This window comes from Cynocephalus volans, chromosome 12, assembly GCF_027409185.1.
Source record: "Cynocephalus volans isolate mCynVol1 chromosome 12, mCynVol1.pri, whole genome shotgun sequence".
Taxonomy (NCBI): domain Eukaryota; kingdom Metazoa; phylum Chordata; class Mammalia; order Dermoptera; family Cynocephalidae; genus Cynocephalus; species Cynocephalus volans.
The window spans coordinates 69,629,213-69,653,098 of NC_084471.1; the positions used below are offsets into that span (position 1 = coordinate 69,629,213).

Consider the following 23,886-nt stretch of genomic DNA (forward strand, 5'->3'; position numbering starts at 1 on the left):
CTGCCCACAATATTAATTTTTCTCCAAAGTACATTATTTCTTTTGTGAAAATGCTGTTGTGTAAATCCCCTTTATGATTTGTTACCCCACAAGAGACACCAAATTTATTTTATTTTATTTTTTTATTATTATTTTTTTTTTAAAAAGATGACCGGTAAGGGGATCTTAACCCTTGACTTGGTGTTGTCAGCACCACGCTCAGCCAGTGAGCGAACCGGCCATCCGTATATGGGATCCGAACCCGAGGCCTTGGTGTTCTCAGCACCGCACTCTACCAAGTGAGCCATGGGCCGGCCCGAGACACCAAATTTAAAGGCTTGTCCAGCACTGACATTAAGGAGGACCTACCTTCTAGCTACTGCTCACCCTTCTCCTATATCCATAGCTTACTTTTATTTGGTCAGTAGCAGCTATTGAGTGTCAAGCGTTTGCAGAGCATTATACCCATTCCTGTAGAGTGGTTCTTTTAGACTGTACCACAAATGTGCAACTAGGAGGAAGAAGATTCAGCTTTTTACAAGAGTATCATTATAAGTAGTTACAGGTTATAAATACTGAGGAAATGTATGAGTGATCAGAGCTTGGTAGGATTACCTAGGGAAGACGTCCTGGAAAAAGTAATTTTTAAAACAGTTTTGACACATAAAGAGTGAAATCATTCAAAAATGTGGAGCACATACCAGGTGGAAGAATGACTTGTGAAGGTTCATTCTTGGAAATGAGTATATTTTGTGTAAGGATAAGAAAACAAATGTGCCTAAAAGGGGGTAGGGAATCCTAGGTCATTGATGTGATTTTAAAGATATTTTCCTCATTTAGCATCTTCTGAAAATACTGGAATTGCCAGATTTTAGCCTGCTGGTGTAAATGAGAGTATGAAGATGTGCTAACTTTGTGCTTTTATTTAATGACAGCCTAGGAACATATGCATCTTTACACGGGAGAATCTATTGTAAGCCTCACTTCAATCAACTCTTTAAATCTAAAGGCAACTATGATGAAGGCTTTGGGTACAGACCTCACAAGGATCTGTGGGCAAGCAAAAGTGAAAATGAAGAAACTCTGGAGAGACCAGTCCAGCTGCCAAATGCAGGGGAGACCCCTGAGAGCCCAGGGGTAGAAGATGCCCCCATTGCTAAGGTGGGTGTGCTGACTGCAAGTATGGAAGCCAAGGCCTCCTCTCAGCGGGAAAAGGAAGACAAACCCGCTGAAACCAAGAAGCTGAGGATCGCCTGGCCACCCCCAACTGAATTCGGTGGTTCAGGAAGTGCTTTGGAGGAAGGGATCAAAGTGTCTAAGCCCAAATGGCCTCCTGAGGATGAAATCAGCAAGCCTGAAGCCCCTGAGGACGTAGATCTGGATCTGAAGAAGCTAAGACGATCTTCTTCTCTGAAGGAAAGAAGCCGCCCATTCACTGTAGCAGCTTCATTTCGAACCACTTCTGTCAAGAGCCCAAAAGCTTTGACCTCACCTATCAGGAAAGGCTGGAGCATGTCAGAGCAGAGCGAGGAGCTTGCTGGAGGAGTAGTTACAGAAAGGAAACAGCTGGAAAATGCCAAGGGCTTCGAGAAGAATGGAAGTGTGGGAGAAACAATCTGGCAAAATAAGGAATCTAAAGGAGGGGAGGCAGGGAGAAGTAAGGAAGTTCATAGTTTTGAGATGGGGGGTGAGAATCTTGTAGAAAATGATGCAAACTTAGATGAAGATGATGGCAACTTCCTCAAACAGCAGTCTCCACTAGAACCCAAGTCTCCAAATTGGTCCAGCTTGTTAGACAACACCTCCACTAAAGAGCTCACTACTCAGAATCAGAAATCCCAGGATGTGGGATTCTGGGAGGGAGAAGTAGTCAAAGAGCTGTCTGTAGAAGAACAGATAAAGAGAAATCGGTACTATGATGAGGATGAGGATGAAGAGTAACAGATTGTAATGATGCTGGGGCCTTAAATTAATGTTAGTGTTAGTGAGCCACTGCCCTTTATTAAAGTGGTGCACATAAACAGGTGTTAGCATGAACTGTAATTTATGTGGAAGTAACTTTGGAAAAGAGTTCCTGCCTCAAAAAAAAAACCCCATACTGTAGCTTAAGTGAACCAGTTCTAAATGCTAGAGATAACTATTCTTAAATCCTCCCTCTTAGCAGTAATGATAAGCATAAGTGCTTTAAGGTCTTTATAAGTGGGAAAATATTCCAGCCGATGCAGTCCAGGTTCGACTGTATTCCCAAAAGGCATTAAAGTAGATAGATGATTAGTAGTACGTTGTTACACAACAAATAGAATTGTGGAATTAGAGTACATACAGAAGGGATTTAGGGGCCTCAACAAGACTAAATGCACTTTGGTAGAAAGGGCACAGTTTGTATATTTTTAGATGAATATCAGTTTAATGTTTTAGTATTCGTTTGTTACGAGATCAAATATTTAGTCTTTTTAAAAAATTCAGTTTAATTTTCCTAACTCTGATATATATGGGGAATTTATTGCTTTGCATTCTGCTCTCTAAACTATATCCTGAACTGAATTATTGAGATATAATACAGCCATCTTTTCAGAGCACCTTTTGAGGCAATTAAGAAGCATCCCACATGCTTTGGTGCTTGGAGAGATCCACCATCTCCCAAATAAGCTATGGTATATTGCCAATGAGTTTGCCTATACTCCAAGTGATTGCTTTCTTTTCTGGTGGTATCTGTGCTACTCCTAATTTACTGAAAGCTACACTACTTCTGTAAGATCTTTTGGATCACTGTTCATCATGCTACATATTAGAGCAAATTAAGGAGTTTACAGGAGGAATAATAGAAAGAACCGCCTTAAATCACTTGAGCTCAGTCAGACCTTGTATTCCACTTCTGATGCCCCCTTTCTTAGACACTAATTTTTAAATACTTATCAGCTCTGAAATGTATTGATTTTTATGGCAGAGTATTCCCAGGGTGAAATTAAACCAACTATAGGCCTTTTTCTTGGAATGGCTTTCTGGTTTTAAAGCTTTGGAACATTTTAAACACGAGTACATTTGTTGTACATAATTGATATTCCAAACTGTATGTATGGAAGGGAGAGGTGTTTTTAGTTATAGGCTTTTTTCTTTGTTCTGCACTTAGAGATTTAGCTCTAATATTTTTTACAGATGTAAAATATTCTGCTTTCTTAACATCTTTGCTTAGTCTGAAGCATTTTTATTCAATAAAGCTTTTAATTTACATTTTTACTTTTCAGTATTCTTTTTTCATTATTTCTTTACATTGTCACAGTCTCAGTTTGGGAACAAAAGACAAATGGGACTACTGTGATGTGTTTTAGGTGAAGAGAAGGGCTATGAATGTATCTCACCACGAGGTGGTGGTGTTGGGCTGATCGTGGGCTTTCAGAAAAAATTCTGGAAAATTGCAGGCAACTTGGCAAGAGAATTAGTGTGTGCATTCAAAATAAGCTGTTTGTTTTACCAATTCAAAATCCAGTGGTGGTTTTTATTGTTTATTGTACTCAACATTTAATAATTAACCTTATAATCATGCCTAACAGGCTAAATGGAATTTCAAAATGCCTCTTCTGAAAACGGACTTGTTTCCACTCTTGGGCAGAGGCATTTCTGGTTGTTTGATTTCCTTGACTGTAGCAACTGCCCCAGTTATTAAAGATTTTATTTGTTTGTTTGTTTGTTAATGGTAAGGTGGAAATGTGTGTTTCCAGAGATAGGCATGCTTTTTAGTCATCAAGTTCATTTTCCAAGGTCATGGTGTACTCCAGAGTCTTGCCTGGTCTTCTGAGTGGTTGGTAGGATACCACTTTCTGTTCTTGCTCCAACCCTGGGCCGGAGTAATTTAAAAACCCTTGTTCACTGAACAATTAATCCAGAAGCCCCTACCAACATTCATAAAATATCCAATCCTGATCTGACTTTAGCCACCTTTACTGTGTGACTGTTCCCTGCTCTAACCCATCCACGTGGGACTCACTAGATGCACTGACTTTATGCAAAAAGTCTTGAGTGCCTATGGATATCAGTTGAGTATGTCACCATATCTTAGGTACTTGGGGGCAGAGATTACCCTTAGAAGAACCCTTTTCTGGGCTTTTCAAGGGCTGAGATAGACATATCATTATAGGCACAGAAAGTAGAAAATGAGTAGTAGTTCCAGATTCAATATAATAAAAGGATGTCCTTTTCAAAAGAATGGACAGATAATAATCATTCTTAGAAAACAAAAAACCCAAAGCTAAACAAAAATTAATTGTTCTTTCAGCTCTCTAAATAGAGAGTTGGTATGTCAGTGGTGACAATAGCATGATGTGAGTTTTTCCTTTTGTGAAGGAGGAAAAGGGGCCAACTTGCACTTGAAATGGCTGAGGAAACTGCTTATGACTGCTTCAGGGCCAACTTGGTTCCAGCAGCTTGCTGGTCGGATCATTCCTGGCCAAAGTGAAAGCTGCACCACATTTGCTTTTATCACACATGTCATTACCAATACATTTTTTCTTTTTCTTTTTTTTTTTTTTGGCAGCTAGCCAGGACAGAGATCCAAACCCTAGACCTTGGTGTTACAAGGTGGCACTCTAACCAACTGAGCTAACTGGCCAGCCCACCAGTATGTTTTCAAACAGCCAAGAGGTTGAGAAATTGTACAAGTATGTTTTTCTGGGGATAGAATCATGAATAGGGTTTCAGAACAAGATTATTGTGTCCTGGTTCCTGCATGCCAAGTTAGCATCATGTTTTCTGTTCCTTGGGGCTCTGATTTAAATTCCGATGGGACGGGCCGAGCCCATGGTGCACTCGGGAGAGTGCAGCGCTGGGAGAGCCGCGACGCTCCCACCACGGGTTCGGATCCTCTATAGGAATGGCTGGTGCACTCACTGGCTGAGTGCAGGTCACGAAAAAGACAAAAAAATAAATAAATAAATTCCCATGGGACAAGAGGGTGAGTGAGGGGTGGGAGGGAGTCTTTTAAAATGTATTTTGAATATAGGATAGTTACCATTAAACTATCACTGGGTTTGGATGAGAATGTCTGCAGGCAGTGGTTCTCAAAACAGCAGCAGTGTCATCACCTGTGAGTATGTTAGAAATAAGAAATGCAAATTCATGAGCCCTACCCCCAACCTCCTGAAATCAGAATTTCTGGTTGCAGGTCCAGAAAACTTAAACTCTCCATGTGGGAGATGGGACAAGCCAATGTCTGAGTAGATGCACCTAAACCTTAAGAAACACCAAGCTAAAGGCTGGCCAGTTAGCTCAGTTGGAGTGTAGCCTTACAACTCCAAGGTCATGGATTCACATCCTTGTACTGGCCAGATGCCAGACAAACAAACAAACAAAAACTCTGAGCTAAAGTAAACCTTTTTGTCTAATCCTTGGAATGGCTACTCTCTCTTTTTTCTCCCTTTGAAACCCTTTAGCTCTGGCGTAAGCATGCCTTACTGGTTATAAAGTTACTTTACTTTTTGTCTTTGGATGAAAGGTAGAGATTTGACTCTTTTAATCTTTTTTTTCCCAAATCATTCTAGTTAGCTTCTGGTAATTAGCCTTGTAGCCAGCAAGGTTCAGTTCACAGACAGATAGACAATTTACACTTTTTTTTTTTTTAATAGATGACCGGTAAAGGGATCTTAACCCTTGACTTAGTGTTGTCAGCACCACGCTCACCCAGTGAGCCAACCAGCCAAACCTATACGGGACCCGAACCCATGGCCTTGGTGTTATCAGCACCATACTCTCCCTAGTGAGCCACGGGCTGGCCCACAATTTACACTTTTGAAGGTGCCTAGTCTGTGGCTCTCCTCCCTGCTTATTTAGATCCACAAAAGAGTTCAATGTTCAGTGTTTATTAGTCTGTTTCTGTTGCTTATAACAAAATACTTGAAACTTGGTGATTTATAAAGAAAATCAAATTTATTGCTTAATAAATTTTATTTGTAAAGTTTCTGAGGCTGGGAAATCCAATGTCCAGGTAACACATCTAGTGAGGGTCTTGGTGGTGGAGACAGGGACCCAGGGGTCTCACATGGCAGAAAATGGCAGAGCACAGAGAACAATAGTTCCTCATGCACTCTCCTTTTAAAGCCCTCAGAACCATGCTCCTGAGCACCATTATTAACCCACTCACCACAGCACGGTCCTACATTCTAATCACCTCTTCAAGGCCCCACTTTTCAACCACCGCAATAGGATTTCCTACCTTCTGAACACTGTCACAGTGGGGACCAAACACATTAATGTTAACAATAAACTTGGGGGGTGTACAATTCAATCCATAATAGTGTGATAACCTAAAATTAAGGCAGCTTATAGGGAAAGAACTCAGTTCGGGAGTCTAAGGAGTTTCTAGCCACCACTTCTTAACATATATAACCAACCTTGGGCAAGCTGTTTAGCCTCTCTGGACTTCAGTTTACTCACCCATAAAATAGGAGGGATATCAGTATCTACCTTGTAGGGTGAAGGAGTGAAATAACTTGTGTAAAAGGGTCTGTGCAGTACCTGGCACAGAGCCAACCCCATTAAACGGTGGCTATCATTTTTTTTTTCTTTTTTTGCCTTTGGTGTCTCCCTTTTCACGTTGCTTTTCTTCCACTTCCTTTTCTCCATGAGAATAATAAGTATGTTTTAAAGTCCATTTTCTGAGGAAATGTGACTAATTTTTAAAGGATAAAGCAGTGAAAGGGGGTTGAGATCATGGAAGGGCACGAAGGGAGGAACAGACAGGGAGAAGAAAGAACGCTGGTGGTGGAGAGTAGTAGGTGGGACCAGCAGAGACGGCTTGGAGGCTGGGAGTGGAGACGTAGGTAATGGCCCGGCTGGGAGCGGGAACGGATTTGAGTCGGTGGGGCTGAGAAAGAGTAATATCCCAACAAGGGAGCTACGCCTGAAATAAGGGGTGTAGCGGTGGCTAGCTGGGCGAGTGAGGGAGAAGAAGCGTGGCCGACACCGCTGGCCAAAGACAGAGCGGGGCCGGAGATGAGGGGGCCTTGGTGGGTGGGGCCAGGGCTACGCGGAGGCGGGGCGGGGGCGGGGCTCCAGGACCCGGTAGGGGGCGGGGCGAGCCACGGGCTCGGTACCGGTAAGGGGCGGGGCCACCGAGAGGCTGCTCAGGCGGCTGTGGCGAGGGGGTGGGCGGAACGGCGAGGTGGATGGTGAAGAAGCCGGGCCCTGCAGAGGAGGCGGTTGAGCCGTGCTGGGGACGAGAAAGGGCCGGAAGGGGGTGGCTGCCGACCGGGCCCCGCCCCGGGGCTGCCTCCCCGCGGGTTCCGTTGGCTGTGGCGGCAGCTGAGGCTGTGGCGGCGGTGGCCGCCGGGCGGGCGTAAGATGGCGACAGCGGCGGCGGGAGCCCTGGGCCTGCTGTGGGGCTGGCTGTGGAGCGAGCGCTTCTGGCTGCCGCAGAACGTGAGCTGGGCCGACCTGGAGGGGCCGGGCGACGGCTACGGCTACCCGCGCGCCCGGCATATCCTCTCGGTGTTCCCGCTGGCGGCGGGGGTCTTCTCTGTGAGGCTGCTCTTTGAGCGGTGAGAGCCCGCGGGCGAGCGGCGTGTAGGGCCGGGCGCGGGCCGGGGGCGTGGGCCGGGGAAACTGCGCCGTGGGAGAGGCCGAGGGCCGGAAGTAGAACTGGAGGGAAAGCCCATGGGCTGAGGGCTCCTGGGCCGCGGCGGGGATGTCCGGAGCGTGGCCAAGGTGGTCGTGGAGCCTGGGTGGGGACAGGGCGTGCGCAAGGGAAAGACTGAAGGTCGAAGGGAACCCTGGACCCCTTCCATTTTACATCCTGGAGGTTGCTTGGGGGTCTTACAGGCCTCCTTCCACCCTCCAGGGATCCTACAGACGAGGAAACAGGTTGACTGTGAGCTCCGACACAGACCCTGAAGCAAGAAACAGGAAGGGGCCTGGAAAACTAGAGTTATTGGGGCCATGGAACTACGTAAAGGGTCAATTCAAGGTCCAGACGTTCCAAGCCAAGGGAGTGGGTTCATGAGAATCTAAGATTTGTGAGGACACTTGAGTTTCTAAGAGTTGTGGGAAACGGGATTAGTTAGGCCCTAAACCTTGGTTTGTCAATTCTTGGACTTTGTCTGTGGGTAGGAGAATAGAAATCTGGGTGGGATGGGGTGTGGTGGAGCCTGAGGCTTTCAAAGTATGGAAAGGTGCCAGATTATCTGCAGAACAGGCCTTGGAGCCTGAGGTGGAAGGAGGACTGCTCATCTTAATGGGCTTATTATTATTAGAAGACAGCTGTATTGCTGGTTTCTACAGGAATTGGGCAGAATTGCAACAGACTATGTACAATCATGCGCTCTTGGTAAAAGTGATTTCACCTTTCTTTGAATGAGGGATCATATCTTCTGTCTAAGATAAAAATATTAACTGAGGACTTGACATGGTGATTTTATAATGTGGATTTATAGCTGTGGGTGATTTTGACCAAGTCTGTTCAGACTCCAGGAAACATTTCTTTCTACACAGGTCTCAGGTAGTGAGGGTGGCACTGGGACGTCTTCTGTCTATTTTGCTTTTATCCAGGGCATAAATTATTCTAAGGTAGGAATGCCCTTTCTAGGATGGAATACGTTACAGATAAAATAATCTGTTACTCTCTGAAAATCTGTTTTGGATTGCTTCTTTGATATGCCTAATATTTCTGATACAAAAATCTTTCAAAAACTTTTGTTATATTTAGCTAACCGTTCATTCATTTATTCATAGTATTTGTGTATTATCTATCATCAAAGTCTGTCAGACGTTCGAGTGCAAAAATAAATATACTTTTTAACTGAAGCAAATGAAACCCAAAGACCTAAATGTCTTTTCTGGATCCTCAAGAAGTTAGGCTTGAAGGTTTTTGTTGTTGTTGTTGTTGTTTTTTAAGTATAATCATTGTATTAAGTATTCCTGGGATAGAGGCATAAACCACTTGTCTCTCTTAGTAGTAAACTAGATCCAGGTACTCTTCCTTAGTATCTGTATATGAGGACTGAAAAAAAGAGAAAGGCAGTGTAATGACTAAAAAGGAAGATACATAATTCAGGACAGAAAAACAGTTCATTGTCATAAGAAAAGATTATCTGCTTTTCATATAAATCCATATCAATATGGAAATTTCCCCATGTTAGTGGTAAGAGGAAATTGCTTGTTGCTTATAAACAGCCATTTTACATAAATTTATGTATCTCTTCAGATTCTAAAGCTGAAGACATATATCCCCTGGAGGAACTGCTGGAAAGGATCCTTTACCTGTGGGAATTCTATTTGAATGTTTCTATGGTGCTCCAGTGTCAAGGGACTATAGGTGGATGGGAATACGGAGCTGAAAAGCATTCTAGTATGAAATTTCTTGGCCAGTAAGGACAGGCACCTTGTTTGTCTTATGTTTGCTCTTAGGAAAGTTTAAACCTAGAAGCAGTCTTGCTATTTATTTTGTTTCTCCTTAAGACCCATTATTTTTCTATTAATTCTGTTACAGTTTGTAATAGAGTTGACTGCTGGATTAATGATTCCTCTCTCACTGCGCTGATCTTCAAAATAAAGGGAATAGAGGCCACTCTCAGTGTAGTAAAAGACATATCAGAAATATCAGGACAATTAGTCATCTTTCCTACATTTTCTCATTTCTCAAATCGCATCTGTTTCTAGAAGCGATTTGTGTAGTAATAATAGACTTTTTTTTTTCCTGGTGGCTGGCTGATGCTAGAACTCCAACCGCCTTTTACAGTTAACTAAAGCTTAGAGACATCGTACAGCATTTCAGAGATTACATATTACCCTGGGGGAGGAGCTAGAACCAGGATCCAGGTCATTTTCCCCAGCCCGGTGCTCTTTCCATTGTATAATATGGCCATCTTTTCCTATTCCTTAACCCCCCTTTCAAGCGTTAAGATTTAACATCCTGTTCCTAGTATTCTAGGATTTGGAGAACAAATCCATGTTCATCCCATTTTGGTATTTAACATAATGGTTTGTACTTGAACTTCACTTTTTTTTGTTTCAAAAAACAAATTTTACTTGCATATTTTACTGCATAGTTTAAGGAGTCTTAGACTATATTCTTTGATAAATTGTCTCTATTTGCGTTGTTTCAGGAATTTCCCAAAGACCAAATATAGAGTTTACAATTAATTCTTTCAAGTTACACATTCCCTAGAGACTTACAGCCTCATATGATGGGGATGACTTGAAAAATCATCTGACCATAAGTGTTTGATCTAGCTATCTACTTATTTTGCTAAAGAACTGCAAAGAGGCAGTTATTACCTACCAAAGAACAGAGGCTTTCCTTTGTGGGCCTCTGTTGGCTGGTTGCATTGTGGTGGCCTGCACCTTGCATAGTGCCTCAGGTCAGTAACTGCTTACTGAATGATTGAGAAGGGTCCACTCTCATCTACTCGGATGCCCAGAAGAGTAACCTGAAATCTAGATCTTCAATCTGAAATAGAAGTTTGACTTGATCAAGAGAGATTAAATTGTAATTCCTTTGTTTCTATTGTTAAATTTCACCACACTATATTTGCACGTTGTATGCTTTTCTATAGCTTCTTTCTCCCTTCTCATACACATACTCATGTTACCCCTGTACCCTACTGAAAGAGAAATAGAAACTCTCTCACTTGTTGCTTCTTTTATTATCATGATGCTGATTGAAACCTGAGGGAAAGAATGGTCCAAGCTAGATCTGTTGGGTCTGACTTGAATCTTAAAATTGTTTGAAACTTAATATCTATTCTCTTGAGCACTTGTTTCTTGGGATCAAGCAGGAACTTTAGACTTAATATTGATAACGTCAGATCTATATAGGCTCATTTATATTGAATATGGTAATACAATAGGAACTTTCTGTTGCCAGAAGAAAATTATTTTGTTAATTACACAGAAGGTGGATGAGAGCTCTCACTGCTGCTCATTCATTAGTCCAATCCCCTCTTCTTGTTACTTCAGGGCAACCTTTCTGGGGTGTCTAAAGAGCCTTCTAGAAACCATTCTCCCTCACTGCAGACTAAACAGATTCACTTGTTGGCCTGTCATGTAACTGACAACAAAAGGAGTGACTCATTTTCTGTGCACGTTTTTTTTTTTCTTTCTTTTTTTTGGCAGCTGGCCAGTACCCGTGCACATTTCTGAACCACTTGTTTCATCATCTTCTCATAAGCCTTGCTACCTCTGCTGCATGCTGCCTCTCCCTCACCCTCACCCTCACCATTTTCCCCACTTCCTCTGTCTAAGTGAAGGAAGAGCTTTTTTTCCTCTTCCTGACAGGCCTGCTCCCCTCCTCCCATATTTGTTGTCACATCACAGCATTGTGGCCCAATACTAGTAGGTCCTCAGATGAGGGAGAGAGGCTTTGGGAAGAAAGACCATAACTGCTGACTATGTTGTAAGAGAGACAGACAACTCATTCCACTGCATCCCTAAAGGTATTCTGTTGGGCATTATTGAATTGTAAATCACAGAATTAAATGTTAAATGAGGTTTGCAGATCCAGCAGAATTGAGATTGGTAAAGATGGCCACGTGGCCGTGCCCTTATCTAAGAACTCACCTCTTAATAAGTTCCGGATGGTCAGAAGCCTTTTGTGTCCCTCTTCTGTCTGGGATAACTTCTTTCCCAAGCCCTTTCTGCACAGTGAATGTTGATACTCTGCAGACAGTTCTGAATACTGTCATTCCTGAGGTCAGGTTCCTGACTTATGCCTGGAAACAATATATTAGTTGCTGAGAAGAAACATGTCAGATATTTTTGTTGTAGCTACTTTCTGAATCAAAAAGCTAGGTTCTCCTAGATGGATAAAGAAGACATTAATGAAGGGGAGGCAACAAGTGAAATCTTTACTTTCCTTATAGAGTGGAAAGGGGGAGATACATCATTTTAATTTCTTTTCCAGAGATATTTTTAGGCACATTAAAGCTGCCTTCTAAAGAATCTAGTACTTGGTTGGCTTCTTCGTACTGGAATCCAGTCCTTTTTTATCTTTAGGGAAGTTAATTAATTGAGATTTTACTGCAAAAGGAGTTAACCATGACCACTTCTAACTAAAAAATAAAAATCTGAAACCAGTTTTCCTAGATACGAAGAATAGTTCTCTGTGAATTATTTAGAGCTGTGCTGTACAGTATAGTAGCCACTAGCTACATGTGGCTCTTAGGGATTTCACCTGTGACTAGTCAGAACTGAGATGAGGGCTGGCTGGTTAGCCCAGTTGGTTAGAGCATGGTGCTGATAACACCAAGGTCCAGGGTTTGATCCCTATACTGGCCAATGCCCCCCCCCCCCGAAAAAAAGAACTGAGTTGTGTTGTGTTATAAGTGTAAAATACACACCGGATTTCAAAGACTTATAGGAGAAAAAAAAAATGAAACTATCCTAATTTTTACATTGATTACATGTTGACATGGTAGTATTTTATATTATCAAAATTACTTTCATCTGTTTCATTTTTACTTTTTTAAATATGGCTATTAGAAATTTAAATTACGTATGTAGCTCACATTATATTTCTATTGGACAGTACTTAAGACAAATTCATAAAAACAGAGAAGAGAATTTTTTTTTTTTTTTTTTGTCTTTTTGTGACCGGCCGCACTGCGCTCAGCCAGTGAGTGCACCGGCCATCCCTATACAGGATCCGAACCCGAACCCGCAGGCGGGAGCACCGCTGCGCTCCCAGCGCCGCACTCTCCCAAGTGCGCCACGGGGTCGGCCCCAGAGAAGAGAATTTTAATGAAAATTCATATTTGATTCTGTTTTCAGGACCAAAAGATGATACAAGTACATTGCACCTTGCTTTAAACAACAGGTCTTTAAAAAAAAAAAATTGTAGTAAAAATGGGATTTTAAAATGTGAATCATTTCCTGAATGATTTAAACAATTGGTTATATTCTATTTTGAATAGTCTTCAATTGACTATGGCTTCTAGCCAAGTGTTGCTCTATATTTTTGCTTTTCTGCATATATCTTCTCAGTAGTTAATGATCTATAAACAAACAAGTTTGTCAGGTAGTTAAATGTACATGGGTAGCTGCACAGCCCTGTTAAGGCAATAAGAATAATCATGCTCTATTATATATCTCTTTTGTAAAATACAGGATTTCTTAAAAGGATATTTCTTGTAGTCTTTAGCTTTTAGGTAGTGTCAGCATTTGTAAAAAGTTTTGGTTTAAGCACAGAGGGTCTCAAACTAAATCAGATTTTGTGGTTGGGTTTAATTCTTCTTGGGGAAATCTTCAGTTATAAACTGAAATTGGTTAACTTGAATTTCTACTGATTTCCCAGATATGAGTGACCTTCTCCTATACTTGATAAATACGGAGCTCTGGTAGGTTATCTGATAACCCAGGAGGACAAGGCTGAGTTTTGTTTTTTTGTGTGTGTGTGTGTGTCGTTTTTTCGTGACCGGCACTCAGCCAGTGAGTGCACCGGTCATTCCTATATAGGATCCGAACCCGCGGCGGGAGCGTCACTGCGCTCCCAGTGCTGCACTCTCCCGAGTGCGCCACGGGCTCGGCCCAGACAAGGCTGAGTTTTAATTTTATCTTTACAGTGTTTCCTTGAAACACTCTACCTTTTAGTTGAGAGTTAAGTTTTTACCCATTCATTCATGTTATTCAACAGTTATTTACTGAGACTGTAGTTTATGTCAGATGTCACATATGTGCCAAGGATGAAATGGCGAATAAATCATGGTTTCTACCCTCAGAGAGAGAGTAAGAAAATCAATGGTTTTCACTGATTTGCATGTGTGATATGTGTGTTTCTACTTTAAGCAAATCCATTAAGTTGTATAATCATTTGTCCATTTTAAAAAGATAAATATTTTTTTTTTTTTTTTTTTTTAGTCTTTTTTGTGACCGGTAAGGGGATCGCAACCCTTGGCTTGGTGTCGCCCACACCTCGCTCAGCCAGTGAGCGCACTGGCCATCCCTATATAGGATCCGAACCCGCGGCAGGAGCGCCGCTGTGCTCCCAGCGCTGCACTCTCCCGAGTGTGCCACGAGGTCGGCCCATAAATATGTTTAATGAAAGGAATGAATGGGTTTATCCTACCACTTTGGCATAAATGCACATTAGTGTTCCTTTCAATAGAACTCTCCTAGTACATTAGAATGATTGGGTTTACAAAACAATATAATCTACATACATACATTCATTGAGAAAAACATCTATTATAGTAGATATTTTGCTTCTATCTAGATAGTCTAAATTATAGATAATTTTTTTCTGGGCAATTTCCGTATTTCTTTATCTACTAAGATTCCCCGTAGTATGTTTGTGGTGAAATCAAGGAGTTAAGTAAAGTGAATGATGTCAGAAATGTTTGTTGGGTCACAGCTGGAATTTGAAGAGAGAAACAGTTTCAGAGGTCTTGAATGGAATTGTTGTACAGTAGATTCTAAACTGCCCTGCTCTTTGGGGATGACCTTCAGATTGAGTTCTCTTTCTCAGCTTGTCTCTCTCACAAAACTGTGTGTATCTAACTAATGCCAGTGCTTTGTACATATTAACTATTCAATAAATGTTTATTGAATAAATAACTCCAAAACCTACTTCTGTGTGAGATATTGTTACTCAGTATGGTAATTCCCTTCTTGGCTCCTGAAATGCCTATGTTCAATAGCAGTGGCTTCTCAAATCCTTTTGGTGTCAGTACTCCTTTATACTTTTAAAAATTGTTGAAGACCCCAAAGAGCTTTTATTTATGTGGGTTATATCTATTAATATTTACTGTACTAGAAATTAAGAGAAAAAATTAAAAAATATGTATTTTAGTCATTTAAAAATAATATTGATAAACCTAACATGTTAACATAAATAATATTTTAATGGAAAGTAACTTTATTTTAAAAAAAAGTTTCATGACAAGAATGGCATAGTTTTATGCTTTTGCAAGTCTCTTTATTATCTGGCTTAATAGAAGACAGCTAGATTCTCATATGTTTCTGCATTTAGTTTGTTCTCTTTTGTGGTTTTAGTTGAAGAACATGAAAAAATCTGTCCTGTATATATAATAGGACCATATTTCATATGCACACACACACACTTAGAATGTGGCTATGTATATATTATACATAGTTAGAAACAGGAAGACTTCATAAATCTGCTAGAAGAGTTTTAGGAACTCCTAACTGTTCTCCAACCACACTTTGAGAACTGCTTTAATGAAAGTAAAATAAGCACTAGCTACATACAGTAAAACTACAAGTTAGTCTTAATTTGTCTGTCTGAAGCATTTTAATATATTTGTATACTTGAAGTAATTTCTGTTATCTCAGGACTTATTACCCTTACAGTGGGGTAAGATATAAGCAGGCTGCTGATCCTTCATTCTCATCACAGCACCTAGTAGGTTCAGATTGCACAAGGTATTTATTAGACATCTTAATTCTTTAAGGCCAGGTCATAGGTCTAGGTGAAGATAACTTTGCTGCAACAGAGGGAAGGAATAAAGGATGGTCCGATATAATTGCACAGTGTGTGTCTTGTCATGGTTTAGGATAGTATATGTCAGAGAGGTCATTTTCTTCATAGTCTGTTTCTGCTTTGTATCCAGAGCAAATTTGCCAGTTTTTTTTTAATGGTCCTCAAAGGAAACTTCAAAGATTACTTGAGCACAAACCTTGTAAGAAATGTTGGGTTTGGTGGTATAGGTGTCTTGAAAAGTCCAGTACCTTGTACACAGCAAATCCAATCCTTCTAAGAATTTACTCAGGAGAATATTCTGACGTGGATATGTATATAGAGGGAATATAGAAAGTAATGTCTGTTTGGGAGTCACAAGCACAGAAATGGTGTTTGTATAATTTAATAATTCTTAGACTTTTTGTTCTCTGTGTTATTTTTCACTCTTAAAAATTATTGAGGACCTGACGGAGCTTTTGTTTATGTGGCTTATATATAGCTATCAATTTTACCATATTTTAAATTAAAACTGGGAAGTTTAAGAAATGTATTTGTTTTTTAAAAAATCTTTTACATGTTAACATAAATAAAATATTTTTGAAAAGTATTTTCCAAAAGAAAAAATATTTAGTGAGAAGAACAGCATTGATTTTACATTTTTACAAATCTCTTTAATGTCTTGCTCAATAGAAGACAGATAGATTCTCCCTGCTGGCTTCTGCATTCAATCTCTTGTGATATGTTGTTTTTATTGAAGTATATAAAGAAAAGCCAGCCTCACACAGATATGTCATTTAAAAGGGAGAAGTATTTTAAGAGTCCTTTCAGATAATTTGATATTTTTCTTTGATACTACACCAAAACACAAGTAGTAGTTTCTTAAAAGTTGGTTGCAGTATGGGATTTGAAACCATATCAATGAGCTTTTCATTCTCTTATGTCAAAATCCATTAGTCTATATTACATTTTGAAAGGATATCACATATCAGTCATTTGGAAAATATTGGTTCACTGAGTTCTACAGATCTCCCACATGTCAGTCCATTTAATTGCACAGTACTTAAAAATCATATTAGTTCATCTTATTGTAACCAATCTCATTAGAAAAGTCTTGAAGTATTGGGAAGTTGTTAAGCTCAAAGGTGGATATTAGTTTTCTAAAGTTCTGATTTTCACTTGAAAGCTTGAATTTCATTATTGGCAACAATGCTTTTCTTGAAGTGACAGGCTCACTTCATTTAATTTTGAGAAAACATTTGCTAAATACCCAGATCTGAATAACGTTAGTCTGTCTGTCATTCTTTCAGGTAAAAATGATGTTCTGTGAAAAAGGGACTTGGTTTAGCTCACAACTCAAACAGTTGCACAAATGCTTTTCCTTAACACAACCATATACTTTAGTATGTGACATAAGTGCTTTAAAGGTATTCTTCCATTTTATCACAGAAATGTACTCAAGGATTGAGATTTAATAAAATTAATAATTTATACTGCTTCATTAAGGACATTTTTTAGTAAAACTATCATTTTTTTTAAAACTGAGAGAACATAGCTGCTCAGTACAGTAACTACTAGTACAGTTTGGAGCCACTGCCTTGATTTGGGCTAAGGTACTGTTAAGTTTTACCTATCGTTGGGGCTGGCCAGTTAGTTCAGTTGCTTGGAGCCAGTGTTATCACATCAAGGTCAAGGGTAAGGATCGCCTTACCAGCCAGCTACCAAAAAAAAGTTTTACTACCGTTGCTTTGCACCATCATTGCATATATCAACACGGTGAAAAAGGCAAATAATGTCTTAATATTGTTATGAAAATGGTTTTGAGTTTATAGACCCCCTATGAGTATGCAGACCATACTTTGAGACTGTCCATTATAATTAAGTGAGATCACCCAAGGTGTATGTGTAGAATTAAAAAAAAAACGTTTATAGATAACCCTGAAGAAACATGTTTTAGGAAAAGGCAGATGAAAAGTAAACCCAAAAGGAGATAGAGGGTTGACAGCCATATTGATAATATCAATAGTTGGCATTTAATAAGTGTTTACTTAGCCCTAGGCACTGTTCTAAGTGCTAAACGTTGATCCCTTAATAGCTTTATGAGGTAGGTAGATAATATTGTTAACCTCATTTTACAGATGAGGAAACCGAAGCACAGAAAAAGTAACTTGACTAAGGGGACTCAACTAGCAGTGCATACCAGGCAGTCTAGTTCTACTGCTAGAGAGGAAGGGAGAGAAAATTAGGAAGAGATTGGCAGTAAGGAAGAGAAGAGAGCATTTCAAGAGGAAAGGTGGCAGATCCTGGGCCCAAGGATAAGCACACAACAGACATTATCTCCTTCTCAGGATTGTTACACAGCGCTCTTCAAAGCCCTCTCCTGTGCACAATGGCAACTCTTAAGGAAAAACTCATTGCAGCAGTTGCAGAAGAGGTCCCAAACGAATAAGATCACTGTAGCGGGTGTTGGACAAGTTGGTATGGCATGTGCTATCAGCATTCTGGGAATGTCTCTGGCTGATAAACTTGTGGATGTTTTGGAAGATAAGCTCAAAGGAGAAATGATGGATCTGCAACATAGGAACTTATTTCTTCAGACATCTAAAATTATGGCAGATAAAGATTACTCTGTAACTGCCAGATCTAAGATTGTGGTGGTAACTGCGGGAGTCCATCAGCAAGATGGGGAGAATCATCTCAAGCTGGTTCAGAGAAATGTTAATGTCTTCAAATTCATTATTCCTCAGATTGTCATGTACAGTCCTGATTACGTCATAATTGTGGTTTCCAACCCAGTGGACATCTTTACATATGTTACTTGGAAATTAAGCGGATTACCCAAGCACTGAGTGATTGGAAGTGGCTGTAATCTGGATTCTGCTAGGTTTCTCTATCTTACGGCTGAAAAACTTGGCTGCATCCATTCCAGCAGCTGCTATCGATGGATTTTGGGAGAACATGGCTACTCAAGTATGGGTATGTGGAGTGCAGTGAACGTGGCAGGTGTTTCTCTCCAGGAACTGAATCCAGAAGTGGGAACAGACAATGATAGTGAGAATTGGAAGAAGTACATAAGATGGTAGTAGAAAGTGTCTATGAAGTCATCAAAAGGATACACCAACGGGACCGTTGGATTAATTGTGGCTGATCTCATTGAATCCATGTTGAAAAATCTATCCAGGATTCATCCAGTGTCAACAATGGTGAAGGGGATGTATGGCATTGAGAATGAAGTCTTCCCGAGCCTTCCATGTGTCCTCAGTGCTCAGGGATTAACCAGTGTTATCAATCAGAGGCAGAAGGATGATGAGGTTGCTCAGCTCAAGAAAAGTGTAGATACCCTGTAGGACATCCAGAAGGACCTAAAAGACCTGTAACTACTGAATTCTAGGCTGGTAAAAATTTAAAATTACAATGTGATTAACCGTGAGCCTTTAGTTTTCATCCATGTACATAGATCACAGTTTGCTTTTACCTTCCTTAATATGTGAATTTGGGCTCACAGAATTAAAGCCTGTGCTTGGCTTAATGCTTGCAAAATAAACCCTTAAACAGGTAAAATTAACTATTGTAATGTGGAGGGAAAAAAAAAGAGGAAAGGCATGGTCAATAATGTAAAACGCTGCTGAGAAGTCAAGTAAGATAAAGGACTGAAAAACATCCATTTGATTTCACAATCATTGACGACACTGGCAAGAATAGCTTCCGTGTAGTGTAGGGACAGCAGCCAGATGAGACAGGAAGGAGAGTTGAATGAGTGGGAGTTGAAAGATAAGTCATGAAGAGGGAACTTTTTCACAAACTCTAGTTGTGAGGTGGGAAAAAGCCAGAGGGTGCTAGGGACAGAGAGAGCTCTTTTAAAATGGGAAAAACTTGAGCACATTTAGGGTCTGATGAGAAGAAATAAGTCAAGAGTGAAGCTGAGAGTAAGAAAAAAGGAGGGATAAATAGAATGAAATTATTATCAGGAAGAGAATGGGTCTAAAGCATAGTGATACTAGTTTTAGATGTAATTAGATTGAGTGGTTCTGATGCAGGAAGTTGAGGTCATTCTCTTCTCTTAGCCAAAATTCTTGAGGGTCTTGGCTATTTCCACTTCTTTCCTCCTCTTCCTCTTTCACTGCTATAACTCACTGCTGTCTTTGAATCTCCATTTTACTGGAATTTCTTTGGTGGAGGTTACAACAGATCTCCAAATTGCCAAATCTAGTGGATACTGAAATCCTTGTCTTACTTGGTTTCTGCCTTATTGGATACAACCCCACCTCTGGCCTTCCTGTCCCCTAAATTCACTTTTTATGCTAGTGTTTCCAGGGTTCTGACCTCAGTTCTCTTTTTGGTTTATATTCCTCTCTTATGCAATCACATCCACCTCCACAAGTTTAGGTACCGCTTATATTCTTATTCGTGTGTGTGTGCGCGCGCGCGTGTGTGCGCGCGTGCGTGTGTGTGTGATGGGAAGCATTCAGGTTCTGATAATTTAGTTACTAAATATTCAGTACTCTTCACCATAATGATACACCATAAGTTTGCGTAAGACTGGGTTTTTTTTTTTTTTTTTATTGTAACAAAGTTGATTGTACATGTCTGTGGGGTACAGAGTTAAACATCCATACTCATGTGCAATATGTGATGCTCACATCAGAATAAAATTATATTCAATAATATATACTGTCATCACTATTTGTGGCCCTTTACCCATTCTTCCCTCCTCTGTCCCTTCCCACTTCTAGTAACCTCAGTTGTCCTTTTGAAATTTCAGTGTATTATTGTGAATGTTGTATCTTTATTTATGTTTATTATTTTAGCTCCCACTTACGAGTGAGAGCATATAGAATTTCTCTTTCTGTGCCTTGTTTATTTCACTTAATATGATTTTCTCTAAGTTCATCCATGTTGCTGTGAATGGCAATATTTCATTCTTTTTTATAGCTGAGTAATATTCCATCGTGTATATATACCATATCTTCCTTATCCAGTCATCTGATGATGGACATTTAGGTTGGTTCCAACTCTTGGTTAGTAAGACCATTTTTTGCCAGAGGAACTGCTGATTTAGAGCCAGCCCAAGACTGTTCTTTTTTAATTGTGTTTTTCCTTTCTTCATCTTGTTCCCCGTTTCAGTTTCTTTGATATCTATTGTTCTTTTTATATGTCTGCTTTGGCACTTCATACTTTTCCAGAAATTGATCTAAGCCAGTGCTTCTCAACCTGATCATATTGCTGCACACACAGAAAATATTTGCATTGTACAGTGGGGTATGTGAAGCTAGAGGCTACAGATTAAGGGTTTCTGGCTACCCCAGGCCCCATGGAGCACCCTGAGAGCTAGGAGATCAATATCTCAGCATAGGTATAGCCCATTTGTGTTACTCGCCGTCATACACCAGTTGAGAAGCTTGATCTAGACTTTCAGTTTATTTGAGTATAGTTCATATCCATCAGTGATGCTGCAATGAATCACAAAGGTAGAATTGTTAGTATAGCTTTGAAAAAGCAAAGCAGAGGGTTCAGATCCCTGTACTGGCCAGCTGCCAAAAAAAAGCAAAGCCGTAGGTGATTTCATCTTAATTAACCCAGGCTTAAGTCAGCACTGTCATGTACCTGGAGAGCAGGAAAAGGGCAGGCTTAACGTGATCTCTACAAAGCAGGACAGATATATCACCATCAGGTTGGGTCACTAGACTCATGTTCCTAGAGTTGCAGGTGGAAAGGAGTAACTTACTTTCGTTGACCATTAAATGCCTACCTATTCAGACCTGCCAGCCAAGGGAAGTCTTTTCTGACAAATTATTTTAAAACTTGGGAAGAACATTGATCCCAGAGAGGACAGAAAATCAGAAGATAAGGTTGATTTCTCAGTGTCATCCTGCACAGCAGTTCTCAAATTGTGATCTCAGGACTCTTTTACAGTCTAAAAAATTATCAAGGATCCCAAAGAGTTTTTCTTTATGTGGATAATATCTATGAGTGGGTTACTGTTTTAGAAATTAAGATGAAAAAAATTTATATATATTTATTCATTTAAAAATAGCAATGAACTAATTACATGGTAATATAACTAACATTTTATGAAAAATAACTATTTTCCAAACACAAAAAAATGTGAGACAAGTAGCATTTTACATTTTTGTAAATCTCTTTAATATCTGGTAGCTGTATTCTCATGTCAGCTTCTGCATTCAGTCCGTTGTGATATGTAACCTGTGGAAAATTCCACCATACACTTGAGAGAATGCAGGAGAGAAAAGAATTCTTATGAAATTATAGAATTATTATGAAGATAGGTTTTGTTTTTTTTTGGCTGCTGGTCAGTACAGGATCCAATCCCTTGACCTTGGTGTTATTAACACTGCACTCTAGCCAACTGAGCTAACTGGCCACCCCTGAAGATAGTTTTGACCTTGCAGACCTCCTGAAAGGGTCTCCGGGACCTCCATGGGTCTCTGGGACCTCTAGGGGTCTCCAGACCACACTTTGAAAATTGCTGATCTAGCAGAAAGGATGAATGCCAAGCTCTTTGTCTGGAGTTTGACCAGCCTGATACCAATTTTATAGGTTATACCAAATGCCAGCCTTTTGCATGATGTAGAATGAATACTTTCTCAAAAGTTATGAATTTAAATAATTTCACTTTCTTCATTAAGATAATTCATTAAATGTATAACTAAATACATATACTTAATTTTTTAGTAATAAACTAGAAGAACTTTTCCAATCACATATTCTTGGAAAATATCATCATAAAACTTCAATCTATAGCACAAAACAGATGCTCAATAAGTATTTGTCAAATAAATGTTCTTAGGGTCCATACAACCAGAACTGACTGAATGGATGTGTCAGTAGCTTTATGTTTTTCACTGAACACTGTGAACTAATGAGGAAGTGACCTAATGACAACTCTAGTATATTAAGTCTGCTCCAAGGTCCAGATAATTTTTTAAAAAATTTATCTGGCTTCACTCAGGTCGTCAAGGTACAGACCTGTCCCTGTCATATGAAAGAGGATTTCTTCTCAGCTGGAGGTACCAGGGAGTACCCACACTGAATTATCTGTTTCTGATGAAAATAATAGTAACTGCCATGCGCGCGTGCACGTGTGTGTGTCCGGGACTGGGATCTGAACCCTTGACCTTGGTGTTACCAGCTTCATGCTTTCCCAAGAGAGCAACCAGCCAGCCCAGTAGCTACCTTTTAATGAACATTTACTAAGTGTCAGGTAGTGAACTAGGCATGTATCATGTCATTTCATCTTTAAAGTAACCCATATTATTATTGCTATTCTGTAAGTGTGTAACTTACACAAGGTCTCTCAGGTAAAATCTGTGTTACTCCAGGTCCTGAGCCTTATTTTTTATTTTTTTATTTTTTTGGCAGCTGGCCGGTTAGCTCAATTGGTTAGAGCACGGTGTTGTAACACCAAAGTCAAGGGTTTGGAACCCAGTACTGTCCATCCACCAAAACAAAGAACAAAATTCCTGTTCTTGTGGGACTTAGTGAAGGAGACAGGCAATAAATAGGTCCTGAGCTTTAATCACCTGACTGCCTGTGGATTGAGGAAGAGGCCTGGGCTTGGGGGGAATAATAGGAATTAGAAAGGCTGTTTTCTGGGGCCGACCCCGTGGCGCACTCGCCTGTGCGCTCCCTGGCTGAGCGCGGTGCGGACGACACCACGCCAAGGGTTGCGATCCCCTTACTGGTCACAAAAAGACAAAAAAAAAAAAAAAAAAAAAAAGGCTGTTTTCTGCTTTTGGATCTTCATACAATTATGTAGATGGTAGAAGATGGAAGAGACAAAGAGATGAATCAGTGCTTTTTAATCTCTGATATGGCACCAACTCAACAACAAAGAATGACTGCCTTAGTTACTCTTTTGAATGCTGATTAATCCTGAATCAAAACTGAGCTCCTATAGAGCAAGAGTGTGTTTCGCTAGACCTATTTATTACTTGTCAGTTACTGAGCAGCTACTGAGCACAGAACCTTGGTAAATACAAAAGCGGTTTATAATCTGTGTTCACAAGGAGTTTAAACATGAGTCGGGGGTTAAAATAGTATTACACAGAATAATATACCAGTAAATGTAAATTAAGGTATCTACTAGCATTGGTTCATACCTGACACTTTTGGAATTTTTTTACCACCTATGTAAAAGAGAATGGGTTAGAGATGTGGCTCATTTTGAGCTCTGAATGTTTCCCTATGGCTCAGGAACTTTGGTGATAAGGGTAAAAGAAGTTTTCATAGAGGAGGAGGATAAACAAAATTTCTTAATCTTTCCCTCCCTTAGAGATAATAAATTCTGGATTCAGTTGCAGATCAAGAAAAAGGTCAAGGGCATACATCTTATACCTCCCGGTCAAATTTTCATTGTGCAACTCCCTAAGAAGTTAAGAGGGCCGGGAGAAGGGAGGGAGGTTTTGGTGATGGGGAGCAATAATCAGCCACAATGTATATCGACAAAATAAAATTAAAAAAAAAAAAAAATGTATATATATATATATATA

At 40.1% G+C, this 23,886-nt stretch overlaps 2 protein-coding genes and 1 pseudogene across 5 annotated transcripts in view; all 3 read left to right on the forward strand.

The window, feature by feature from the left end:
* LIMA1 (LIM domain and actin binding 1) overlaps positions 1-3,062 on the forward strand; it is a 33,268-nt gene extending 30,206 nt beyond the window's left edge. Inside the window, exon 8 of the mRNA XM_063075358.1 lies at positions 915-3,062. Within this exon, the coding sequence (XP_062931428.1) occupies positions 915-1,920 (1,006 nt within the window). The 3' untranslated portion in view covers positions 1,921-3,062. The remainder of the gene's footprint in view (positions 1-914) is intronic.
* Positions 3,063-7,120: 4,058 nt separating this feature from the next.
* The window catches only part of CERS5 (ceramide synthase 5), a 28,712-nt gene continuing 11,946 nt past the window's right edge, over positions 7,121-23,886 (forward strand). For all 4 annotated transcript variants that reach the window (XM_063075322.1, XM_063075319.1, XM_063075321.1 and 1 more), the window contains exon 1: positions 7,121-7,508. In XM_063075322.1, coding sequence (XP_062931392.1) covers positions 7,312-7,508 — 197 coding nt within the window. In that variant the 5' untranslated portion in view covers positions 7,121-7,311. The remainder of the gene's footprint in view (positions 7,509-23,886) is intronic.
* On the forward strand, positions 17,766-18,753 carry LOC134360710 (L-lactate dehydrogenase B chain-like; annotated as a pseudogene).